This window comes from Zootoca vivipara, chromosome 5 (genome assembly GCF_963506605.1).
Source record: "Zootoca vivipara chromosome 5, rZooViv1.1, whole genome shotgun sequence".
In the NCBI taxonomy this organism is placed as follows: domain Eukaryota; kingdom Metazoa; phylum Chordata; class Lepidosauria; order Squamata; family Lacertidae; genus Zootoca; species Zootoca vivipara.
The window spans coordinates 34620148-34632816 of NC_083280.1; the positions used below are offsets into that span (position 1 = coordinate 34620148).

General features: G+C 46.0%; 1 protein-coding gene across 2 annotated transcripts in view; it reads right to left on the minus strand.

Annotated features, from left to right (window-relative positions):
* Positions 1–748: 748 nt before the first annotated feature.
* The window catches only part of ST6GAL1 (ST6 beta-galactoside alpha-2,6-sialyltransferase 1), a 78185-nt gene continuing 66264 nt past the window's right edge, over positions 749–12669 (minus strand). Inside the window, exons 5-7 of one of the 2 annotated variants that reach the window (XM_035132380.2) lie at positions 11021–11122; positions 9738–9912; positions 749–5055 (exon numbers count right to left, since the gene is read on the minus strand). In XM_035132380.2, coding sequence (XP_034988271.1) covers positions 4814–5055; positions 9738–9912; positions 11021–11122 — 519 coding nt within the window. In that variant the 3' untranslated portion in view covers positions 749–4813. Of the gene's footprint in view, positions 5056–7112; positions 7985–9737; positions 9913–11020; positions 11123–12669 lie in introns of those variants that run through there. The other variant, XM_060274569.1, reaches the window with a different exon arrangement.

Genomic DNA, 12669 nt, shown 5'->3' on the forward strand with positions numbered 1-12669 from the left:
CAAACCAGAGCAGCACATGGAAACGCCGTTTACCTTCCCGCTGTAGCGGTTCCTATTTATCTACTTGCAATTTGACGTGCTTTCGAACTGCTAGGTTGGCAGGAGCTGGGACCAAGCAACGGGAGCTCACCCCGTCACAGGGATTCGAACCGCTGACCTTCTGATCAGCAAGCCCTAGGCTCAGTGGTTTAACCACAGCGCCACCTGGGTCCCTATGTAAGCGCTATAGGATGTGTTTAAAGGGTTCAAACTGAACTGCTTTGGAAAGAATGTATACAGGGAACTGGCTGAAAGCAAAAATGGATCAAGATGGGAGTCCTAAGCATCTGCTGCAGGGGCTTCTTCCAGCCTGAAGGTCACATTGCCTTCTTGGCAAACTTTTGTGGACCAGTTGTGGTCAGGGCCAGAGGCAAAAGTGGGTGGAGTAACTCATTTTTACCCTTGTACATTAGGCTAGTTTCAGCATATACTTATATTCCTCTCTGTTCTCCATACAGGGAAGAGAGAGGCGTTCTCAGAGTACAAGATACATTCAAAAGCTGTCAAGGAGGATGCAGAGGAGGTCCAGTAATGGTGTGGGTAAGGAGGGTGTGTGGCAGGAAGAGAGGCTTGGTGGGCTGCATTTCGGCCTCGGTTCCCCATTCCTGGTCTATTGCCATCTGTGTGACTAAAACAATCAGATTGATGGAATTGGAAAAGAGAAAAACATCAACAATGAATACTGAACGATTAAATGAGTACAGAAACAAACATTTTACAAAATCTTTATTACAAATTTTACATCTTTGGGTCCTTCAGAATTATTTCAATCAATTTCAAAGATCATTGTTGACAAATCACATAGACGAGGTTCTGTGTTTTCATTTCACATTGGGGGAAAAAGCAAACCTTTCTTGAGAAAAGTAGTCTATACATGTATATAAAACTGACAAACACAACCTTGGGAGTAAAGTAGTCATTCCATATGCCATTTTGTGTGTGTATGGAGCCACAATTAAATAGAGAGCGTTATTGAGGGGGAGTAGTCAAAATTACAGTGTTATGATCAAGTCACATCATTTCCTTCACAGTACAAAATAAGGGAAAGTCTCAAAACTGGCTTGTCTAAACAGTGCTTCTTATAAGGCAGCTTCTATCCTGCTGTTGGATCATCGGAGATTAATGGAAAGCCACTCAATATCTCTATCTATCCAGGTAGAGTCTTCTGCTGTTGTTGCTAATAAATTGTGACTATCCTTGGTCTGCTGGGCATTGTTCAGAAAACTGTAGCAATAGGTGTGTGTACATGCATTGAACCAAACCTCAACTGCTCCTCTCTGATATTCATATACCATAGATCATGAACTCACTTGGTGTACATTCTTATGCATGGTATATGCTTTGAGAAGCAGCAAATAGCTTTCAAATAAGTACCAGGGGCTTCAAACTGAGCCAATACAGAGGCTGAGGAGAAGGGCATTTGATCATATCAAAAGCAGGGCTTTTTTTCAGCTGGAACTCCCCGGAACTCAGTTCTGGCACCTCTCAGGTGGGCGCCATTGCTATTCTAAGAGAACAACGGAGGCATTCATCGTGAGTTCCAGCACCTCTTTTTCTAGAAAAATAGCACTGGCTATAAGGGATAATGGCAGTTTTAAAAGAGGAATTGAAAATGGACTGGACGGCAGAAAATGGACTTTAACCCCCCCTTAAAAACGGCTCATTTTCACAGCAATTACAAGGTTACCACTAGATATGGAAAAGAGGTCTAGTAGCGGGTGCAAAAAAAGGGGGAAAGGGCATGTGGATGCTGAGAAGGAACAAGTAGTAGAGAAATATTTTCAGCCTGAGGGTGACATTTCCTCAGAGAGAAACTTTTGTGGGGCACGTGCCAGAGGTGGAGGGGGGGGAATGCCAAATACACACCCCACTCACACAAATATACACACACTGTTCTCTCACATCCACACCCTGCCCTCCCATTCACACAGCCTCTGAAACCTTCCCTGCTCTCTTGCACAGTTTTTTACCTTCTCAAGTTATCACCCCCCTTCTCTTTCTCCAGTCCTGTGAATTGTAGTTCAAGTGCAAATTGGACCCATTTTTTCCTAAACCCTCTCACCTGGCCCCACAAACTGCCCCCTCCTCAGGTGGCAATTTGGCTTAGGAACCAAGTTCCCATTCATGTCAAATCCTAGAGCAAAGAGGATTGTATTGAAAAAGTAAACACCGAGGTCGCCATTCACTGGTCTCGGAGATGTGAGGCAGAATTCCAGCAGAGAAACTGGAACAAGGCTTGTCACCTTTGTGCTGAGACATCTACAGGTTAGATGAGGTTGGGAGAGGGAGATCAATCAGAGAAAACAGACTGGGGAGTTATCAGCACAAGGGAGGCAGCCAAAAGACTTCTGATTGAATGAGAATAGCCAGAAAGTGATGGTGGAATGAGAAAAGTCAGAGACAAAGGTTTGACCCTACTGAGAACTCTCCAGGGACCGGAAGAGATGAAGAGCACTGAAAGAAATAGGAAGACAGGAGGAAGAAAAGTATGGAACGTCGTAAAAGATGGGAGAAAGAGGCAATGAAGTAAAGTTATCTAAGCAACAGACCCTTGATGATGAAACTGATTGTATCTTGAATAATGCAATGGCCAAATCTAAAAATTTAACCTGATTAAAGAAAATGGAAACAGCTCTAATCAACGGCAGGACTTTACCCAGTTGGTTTTAAATGGCAGGACTTTTTGCCGTATTAGAGGTGGTGGCAGGAGGTATTATCTTCTATCAATCACATTTGAATCCAGTAGCACCCTAGCTGTTACACTTGCAATGTACTGCAGGCTCAAGATTAAATGGCATCTTCATGTGGATTCACATATTTGCATAAAATAACAAGGCTGCCATGGCTTTTAAGATTTTACCTCCCCAGCGCACATGGCGGCATATCTGTCAAGGGTTAATTTCCAGTCACAGGCATGGGGTGCCATGCCACCCCAAAGCAACTAGAGCAGGAATGGCACACTTCCAAACAGCAACTGAGCTAGCCCTTAGTCCTCTAGCATGGCTATACCTCTGTCATTGCAATTGCCAGGTTTTCTGAAATAGGTAGCTGTAAATTTTGGGTACTGTGGAAAGACAAACCAGGGGAGAAATTATATTAAATTATTATTTTAAAAATGAAACTAGTAGATTGTTTCAAAAGCATCTTTGCTGTGGAAAGACATAGGAAAACAATTCCCTTGGTAACTTTTTTTCTTGGCTCTGTCTTCAGGGACCTCAGGAGTGGATAGATACACTTCGGAGCAGTGTGTTTAAACCCTGGTCACAATTCTTTCCCCTGCGTACCACACTGAGTTCATCTGACCAACATATGAAGTGCTATTAATATATCGTATCATAAGCACTCCACAGAGTTTGGCACTTTATAGCATCTCCAGCATCCAGCCGACATGACTGTTCAGTGTCTTGCAGGTGTCCGTTCGCAGTACAACAGAGATACTCTCTTGATTTCCATGGGCAAGGATGTCTCGGATACCCAGAATATCCCTTCTGTAACCACAACACTCAAAAATTTGCAGAGGGAATAAAATACACAACCCACTAATAGCAGCTCAAATGTATTCCTAACCACACTTTTTACATGTTTTGACACAGATTTGTTGAATGTGTGGTTTTTAGTCCAGGCATGGGGTAGTAAGAAAGAGGAATCCTCAGGTCTACTTAGCTACATTCAGGCTCTGAATAGACTCTTCGCTAGAAAAACAACATGAAATTTCCACGCCCAGAGAAGTGGAATTCTGCACACCAGCGTAAATGAAGAAAATGAAACCAAATTGTGCATTTGCTCATTTCAGAGTTTCTCTACTTCTGCGTGTCTTACGAAGGACTCTTAGCTATGACAGGGGTATGGTGTCAGAGGGACCCAAGGGTCAAGACCTGGTGCCCTGTGCTGCTCAGATCACCTCCGAACACCTGGCTGACTAAGCACTACACTGCAAGGTCGCCACCTAGGTTGCGGTACTTGCTTCACAGGCCAATCCCTTCTCACCCAGGCCTATAAAATCTTGGCCTCAAAACTCGCTCATTAGTTTGAACCTTCTGTCACTATGACAGTTCAGCAGTTGAATTCTGGTGCCTTGCCCTTCCCCACAGACTTCTCTGGAACATTTTGAAATGCTACATCAGATAATGTATTTAGAGATATTTTTTGGGGGGGGAAGGGGGAGAACTATGGCAGCAATCTTATGCCAACTTACCTGGGAGCAAGCTTCATTGAGGTTTTGCCTTGGCGTCCAACAACCAAGAGCAGACACCGCTAAGAGCTTGATAGTCACAGGCGCCCTGACTCCTAATCGCTGGACATCTTCCGCATCCCTACTTTCTAAATTCATTTTGCATCGATTGCGTGCCCACAATCTAGCCTCCCACCTTGAGAGATAGAAACCCGTCAAATGGGGGGCGGGGGGGGGAGCAGAAGTGGCGAGAGAAACAGATTCTCAGAGATGCAGAATTCTCGGTCCAAAATGAACTTTAATTCACAGCCCTGATTTTGTGTGTTCCTGAGTTAAGGACTGGAGTGTTCTGAGACAGAGAGCAATGAAACATGAAGATGTTCCTAAACAATGGAGGCCTCAGCTAGAGCTTTCTTGTGCCTGCTTTTTAGTAGAAACAACCCACCCTGCAGTTACAAATTAAGGCGTACTGCACGGAAGAATTGTTAATTGTCGACAGGTTGCCCACCTTTAGAATTTTTTTTTTAAAAAAGTTACAAATTAAAAAGTGCCTTGTGATTCAAGAAGGGTTTTTTCCAAGCCCAGAAGAGGGGATTCACAGGTCTAACACTGCACATTCCTCAAGCCAGTTAGAGTAACTTTCCCGTGAATGTAAATATCTTCATCTGTGCCTCGGTTAAGGTGCTTCACCATATTTTTCTCAAAGAGCAGCGGATGGTAGGCGCCCATAGTGCAGGCTTGGTCATAGAACCTCTGGTAATAATGGCAAACGTCTGTCTGCCTTTTGGAAGGGAGAAACTCGTAAACATCCACTTCGTCGCAGAAGTTCATCATGAGAGCAATGCCTAGAAAGGGAGGGGAGAGAGACAAAGGATCCATAAACGGACAAGGCAGAATGGGTGACCTGAAGGCAGGGTTTAAAAATCACAAGGGGTGTGTGTGTGTATGAAATCCTCAGCAATGCAGAGGGAAGAAAGGAGGTTTTCTTGATGTTTTATTTTGTCTAGAAACCTAAACAAAAGGAGCTGAAGCAGGCATCCCCAAACTGTGGCCCTCTAGATGTTTTGGCCTACAACTCCCATGATCCCTAGCTAACAGGACAAGTGGTCAGGGATGATGGAAATTGTAGTCCAAAACATCTGGAGGGCCGAAGTTTGGGGAAGCCTGAGCTGAAGGCTCTACAGCAGGGATGGGGAAGCAGTGGCAATCCAGATGTTGTTAGATTCCATCCTGCCCAAGTAGTATGCCCAGTGGTGAGGAATAATGGGATCTGGGAATCCAGAAGGCCTGGTAGATATTGTTGGAGATGGCCTCTTCTCTGCCCCTGATTGTTGTAACTGAACACTGTTCTACGGCTATGATTGCACCAGAATATGGATAAAAGTCATTTCTCTGCTGTATGTCAGAAACCGGATGACAGCAAATGGTAACATAAAGCATAAGGGGAATTGCTTGTACAGTACCATTTATTCCCAAGCTGGAGCTGTGCTGCCACCTAGTGGGCTTTCCCCTTTGCTGTACAAAACTCCCCACAGGTACGTGTAGTGACAGACATTCTCTTAACGAGCCACGATCACAAGGTTTTCTCACTCAGAGGCCTGTAAAGGGACCCCTGACCATTAGGTCCAGTTGTGGACGACTCAGGGGTTGCGGCGCTCATCTCGCTTTACTGGCCAAGGGAGCCAGCGTACAGCTTCCGGGTCATGTGGCCAGCATGACAAAGCCGCTTCTGGCAAACCAGAGCAGTGCACGGAAACGCTGTTTACCTTCCCACCGGAGCGGTACCTTATTTATCTACTTGCACTTTGGCATGCTTTCAAACTGCTAGTTGGGCAGGAGCAGGGACCGAGGAACGGGAGCTCACCCTGTCACGGGGATTTGAACCGCTGACCTTCTGATTGGCAAGCCCTAGGCTCTATGGTTTAGACCACAGCGCCACCCGCGTCCCCAGAGGCTGATTGTATCACATGCTTAACTTGTGCAGGGGGGAATCCCTCTCCAGACAGCTATTGTTCTTTGACCATCGTAAAAAACCTGTGATGTGAGGAGGCTTGGGTGCAAGGTGGAAATCAGGAGGAGGCTCCTTATCTGAGCGGAGGGGAGGCGTGCCATTCATACAATCTGCCTTTGCCCTATCTCCCTCCTCTATTCCTCCCTTCCTCCACATCACAAGACTTTGCTGAGAGTCCCAAGATGCTCAGGGCAGGGGGGGGACGGGGGTCTTTGGAGATGGAAGGGCCAGCTGCATACTCCTGACTTATCACAACGTTGGTAAATCAAACACAACCAGTGGCACTGCTTTTCATTTTCCTATCTAAAGCACTTCCTTTGAGGTTGACTAATGGCCAGATGAGGCAAGTTCCTTTCCTAGAACAGTGGTGTGGAATCTTCAACCTACCAGGCCCAAGGAGTAGCCATTTTGGGTGACCACACCCACATTTCCTGCGCCCGAGATCAACATTGGTTGATAAGACAGCTACGGCCATTCCTGGGTCAGGATAGCTGGACCACAGTTGTCCATGTGCTGGTAACCTCACGGTTGGATTACTGCAGTGTCCTGTGTGTGGGCCTACCCTTGGAGTTGATCTGGAGGGGGCAGCTGGTCCACAAAATGGCAGCCAGGTATCTTTGGGGATTTGTACTGGGAACCAATGTGCTACCAGGCCATACCTGCCAAGTTCCTTCTTGAAAAATCGGACTGGAAGTAGCAGACCGGAAGTAGAGCTGCCGCCATTTTGGAACTGGGCGGAGCATGCTCAGAAGTGACTTTTGATGCTGCTTTGCCCAGTTCCAAAATGGCCGCCGCACGAGAAGTTGCGCTGCAGCCATTTTGGAACTGGGCAGAGCAGCATCAAAAGTCGCTTCTGAGCATGCTCCGCGCAGTTCCAAAATGGCCGCCGCGCCAGAATAAACCGGGGGGGGGGGAAACAAAAAAATCCGTTTTTTCGGCTGGGAACAGCTGGAAAAACGGGGGTTTCCCGGGGAATACGGGAGACTTGGCAGCTATGTACCAGGCTAGCTTGAGACCAGGTTACTCGAGAGGCCACCCTATCTGTTACATATTCAGCAGATTGCTGTGGTCTGCAGGAGAGATCTCCCACAAGTTCCAAAAATAGCCGAAGCTCACTCCGCAATAGTTCGGAGCAGGGTTTTTAGTGTGGCTGCCCCTGTCCTGGGAAATAGCACTTCTATCAAGATATGACTTGACTATTTATACTTTATTGGGAGGTTGTGGAAATAGTTGAAGATATTTCTGTTCTGGCAAGTTTTCCCAATTGGATAAACGGGACTATATCACAAGTGTCCATTTGTTAGGGTTTTTAGCCTTGCTTTAAACATATTTGTTGTGTTGTGAACAGTTTTAAATTATTTTATGTGTAAATCAGCTTGAGACAGTGGCTTAGAAGACAATTAATAAATTACTTTTAATAATAATGGAAGTGAGCCTCTAACTAAGCCCAAGCACATGCAACTGCATGATCTTTCACTGTTTACACACAAACACACACATGCCTCCTTGCCTTTCTCGGTTTTCCTTGTGTCAAATTTCTGATTGCAAAGTTCCTTTCGGGTGGGAGCCTCTCCTCTCCTCTTGTCATTTGCTAATTGCCATGCATACTGTTAGCACTATATACAATGATGCTGCTGAGGATGATGATACAATCTGTACCATGGGCTTCCGTGAATAGCAGTTCCTGGCAGATTTATTTTCCACAATTCCTCAAAGCCATTTATGATTTATATTCACAACGCATTACTGGAAAAGGTGCAGTTCTGATGATTAACAGTGGAAAAACAGATTATTTTTATCCCGAGGCAGAAGAGAAGCTTCACAAAGCTGTCATGCTGCAGGGAAATGTTCACTAACAACTCTTCTGAATTGGCGCTGATGATGAGGGCAGCATCCAGTCATGCTATGTGGACATCCTAAGAGGTAAATCATACCCTTCCCCTTTTCTGCACTAGCATGGAATAGGTTTGAGTCAAGTTGGGCTTCCCTGAAGCACTGTCTTTGCCATCCACAGGATCTCACTGTGCAGCAAGACAAGGCAATATTTGTGCCTCAGTTCAAGCACAGCAACAGAATTCAGCTCTGAAACATGCCCTCTTTTGTGTCAGAATCTTACTATGCAATAGTGCCATCTTGTGGTGAGAGTTTTTTAAAAAAACATACGAGATGGTTGGACAGTGTTCTCGAAGCTAGGAACATGAGTTTGACCAAACTGCGGGAGGCAGTGGAAGACAGGAGTGCCTGGCGTGCTATGGTCCATGGGGTCACGAAGAGTCGGACACGACTAAACGACTAAACAACAATGCACCATCGAATCTAACGTACATCTTAATTTTCGCAACATAATCTGTCCCCCAAAAAGTGTGCATTAGATTCGAGTAAATACGGTAATACTTAGGAGTGTGGGAAATGGCATGAGGTGTTAATGGGATTATCATTTTGTTATAGTTATTTAGCTGCAAGTAAGGGGTGTGTGTGTATGTGTACCTGTGTAAAAAAAGAAAAGAAAGAATGCTTCATCCAGAGAAAACCAGCCTCTTTCCTGTGGTGGAAGCAGCTCAAGCTGTGTGCCAAACACTAACTGTTAGCTAAAGAAGATAATAATAATAATAATAATAATAATAATAATAATAATAATAATAATTTCCTCTGTGTGCATGGTGCAAGTACAAGAGGCAGATTCTTGACCCAATAGTGTTTACTATATGGCCCTCCACATGACACCAGACTACATCTCCCACCCTCCCTAACCAGTGGGCATGCTGGCAGGGCTTGGTAGGAATTGGAATCCAACAACATCTGGAGGAACACATAACACATATCACCCATCCTTGGTTTCAAAAGATGGAGGCAAGTGCCAACAGGAAAATAATATGTTTGCCCAATATAGTGTCCTCCAAATGTTGGTGACCAGGCTGGTTGGGCCTGATGAGAATTGGGAGCCGACAACATCTGGGCACACCAGCAGGACTATCCCAGCAGTAAGGTACGGTATGCTAAAGGGTGGTGTCAAAGGCTTCACTAAGCAAGTGTGTTTTCGAGGGAGGCAAGAGGGGTGGGCAGCACCTTATAACAGAGGTCAGGGATAGACTGAAGTTGCAGAATGAGCATTTGTTAACAAATCTAGCAGTCTATTTTATGGGGAAAGGAATAAACGAGGGCAATGGATTGACCTCTATTTTCTCTTCCATGTCTCGGCTGCTCTCAACCAGAGACTTTATTCTACTGAATTTTTGGATCCCTTAAACTTAAACCCTTTTTTTACTCCCTTGGCTCAACTGCCACCAACATTTTGTTAGCTCAGAGGTTCTTACCTGGCTGTTTTGGTGGCTTTTCCTTTAATTTACAAATCTATATACTTATGCAAACAGAGCTCCCCAAGTATGTAGAAACCCTTCTCTTACTGACAGGCACTCAACTGCTCAAGTTCACTGTTATATGAAAAGATAGGTAACACCCACTCATACACCGGTAGTCCAGAGAAGAAACCCAGGACTTATCCTGCAAACAACGTACCAAGCATCCCTGAAGATGGAGGATTTGGCTGAATATCCTCTGGTGAGTTTTCTTGAAGAATATCCCAGAGCTGCCACTGCATGTGGGGATTCAGGATATAAAAAGGTTGTTCCGGGTGCCTTTTCCGATAGTTCTTGTAGCTTTTAAAGAAATTGTAGTCTGGTTTTTTGTACCACTGAAACCAAAAGCAAAAAAGAATTGTGGCTCTTCTACAAATACTAGCAAAACTGTCTCCAAACAGAGAAGCCTGATTCAGAGATGCTCTTATTTTTATTTTTATTTTTTAAAAAATCACGTCCCCACACCAAACAGATCAACCCTGCTGAATTTCAGAAGGACAGCTACAGTGGTTCCGCGAGGGTTGCCTTTGCAGCTCTGAGGTGCATCACTTAAATCTCAAGTGTTTTGCAGGCAATTGGCTTGAAAATTGTAGACATGAGAGAGATGCTGCTAGACAAGAAATCTGCCAAACTGCAGAGAAATAGATCCAGCGGTTGTTTGTTTTTAAATTGGTTTTTGTGTGTGTGTGTGTGTGTGTGTGTGTGTGTGTGTGTGGTGGAAATAATTAAAGGGATGTGCTTTTATCCTTTGGTTTTCTTTGTAGGCAATAATTCAATAGCTGCCCTAAGCCTTGGTGGAACTGTACACGGAGCATCAAAGTGTTTTGATTTGAGGATTAGGCCGCCGGGACCATATAACACCAGTCCTGAGAGACCTACATTGGCTCCCAGTATGTTTCTGAGCACAATTCGAAGTGTTGGTACTGACCTTTAAAGCCCTAAACGGCCTTTGTCCTGTATACCTGAAGGAGCGTCTCCACCCCCACCATTCAGCCCGGACACTGAGATCCAGCACCGAGGGCCTTCTGGCCGTTCCCTCATTGCGAGAAGTGAGGTTACAGGGAACCAGAAAGAGGGCCTTCTTGGTAGTGGCACCCGCCCTGTGGAACGCCCTCCCAGCAGATGTCAAGGCAATAAGTAACTATTTTACTTTTAGAAGACAACTGAAGGTGGGCCTGTTTAGGGAAGATTTTAATGTTTGATGCTGTACAGTTTTTAATATTCAGTTGGAAGTTGCCCAGAGTGGCTGGGGAAACCCAGCCAGATGGGCGGGGTATTATTATTATTATTATTAATAATAATAATAATCTGGTGTCAGGTGGGAGGAGATACTAGAGTCTTTACAACAACAGAACCATGCATTTCCTGCACGACCACAACCTTCTCCCAGAATCCACTGCAATTCCAGGCAATTATTTTAATATGCACATCGCTCAAACGTACCTCGTGGATACCTGAGTGATATGGTGCTGGATCCCACACAATTAAGGTTCCGGAATTATACTGCGGATCTGTAACAAACTTCTTTTCTTCTACAGTAATAAGCTGGGAATGACAAAAGAGGTGGCGATTAATACATGTTGCCACTTTGAAAAGCACAGGGAAGTCAGCCTGGAAGGCTTTACTGGTGGCGAATGTCACTGATTGTTGCAGGACACTGTTCCATGAGAACGGCAACTTTTTAGCTGCAGTTCCTTTTTGAAACCAAGGGCAATGATCTTGAGAACTAGGCCAGGATCGGTGAAAACAGTGGCTCTTCGAATCTAGACTGATCTAGTCATAGACATTACAGTAGGGTTAAATGACCTAATCACACATTCTCTTGAATTATTCTCAAATCAGGCTGAAGACCATGAGATAGAGCACATCTCTCTCTCTCTTCCGGCCCAGTGGCAAAGAATGCTTGGAGCAATTTAAAAACAAGGTCAGCTCTGTTCACCCAACTATGAAATGCAGTGCAATAGCAGCATCAAAAATTCACACATCCCTTTCCTAGATATAATCCTCACCACTGATCCAAACAAGATTATCATGGATTTCTTTATATATATCCTATATAATAAAGTGCAAGTGTCTTTGCGTCCAGTATTCCCTATTGCATGTGCCCCACAGACACAGGGACTGGACGCACACAGAGCCCAATCCCTGCGCACTCCCCGTCCCTGCGCACTCACTCGTGCCCTCGAGCGGGGGGGGGGCAGAGTGCGAGGGGAAGAGGGAAAGGGACCGCGAGGGATTGTGACGCAAGTGAGCGATGGAGCCGCCATTCCCCATCGCTGCATCCCAACCCCTCTCCCCACCCGGCGGTTCAGATAGCCTAAAAGGAATGAGGCAAGGCGGGCTCGGCTCTGGGTGGGTTGGGAAAGGCAGGTGGGGGGAGCCGCGACGACATTGGGGGAAGCACACAACGGACGCAGGGACACAAACAGCCTAGAGCGCCGTGGGAGGGGCCGGAGAGTCCCGAGCCTCTGGGATGCAGCAGTGCTCTGTAGGACTTTGAATCCTCCTCCTGCTGCCGTGGCTCGACGCCTGGAACTGGCTGCTGCTGTTGCTGCTGCTGCTGCTGAAGCACCGACAAAGCACCCAGCAGCGCCGCGTGGAGCGCCCCGAGCTACGGCAGGAGGAGGAGGATTCAAAGTGCTACAGAGCACTGCTGCGTGCCAGAGGCTCAGGACTCGCTGACCCGGCAAGCCGCCACCTCCTCTTGCCGCGGCTCAGCAACCTCCCCGCTAACGCGCAACTCTGAGGACCTCTCCTTAAAAACCGACACCCGCGGCCTCACGCTGCGCGGGAAATGCTTTTTGCCCCTGGGTCCCTTCCCACTCTTTTCTGGTGCCGAATTAAGGCCCCCCCCGCTTCCCTTTCCTTCCTTCCTTCCTTCCTTCCTTCCTTCCTTCCTTCCTTCCTTCCTTCCTTCTTTCTCCCTTTCTGTCTTCTCTCCCTCTTTCTTATTCTTTCCTTCTTTATTCCCTTCCTTCTTTCCTACTCTTCTTTCTCTCCCCTCTTTCCTTCCTCTCTCCCTCCTGCTCCCTCCTTCCTTCCATCCTTCCCATCTTTCTTCCTCTCCCTCATTCTTATTCTTTCTTTCCCTC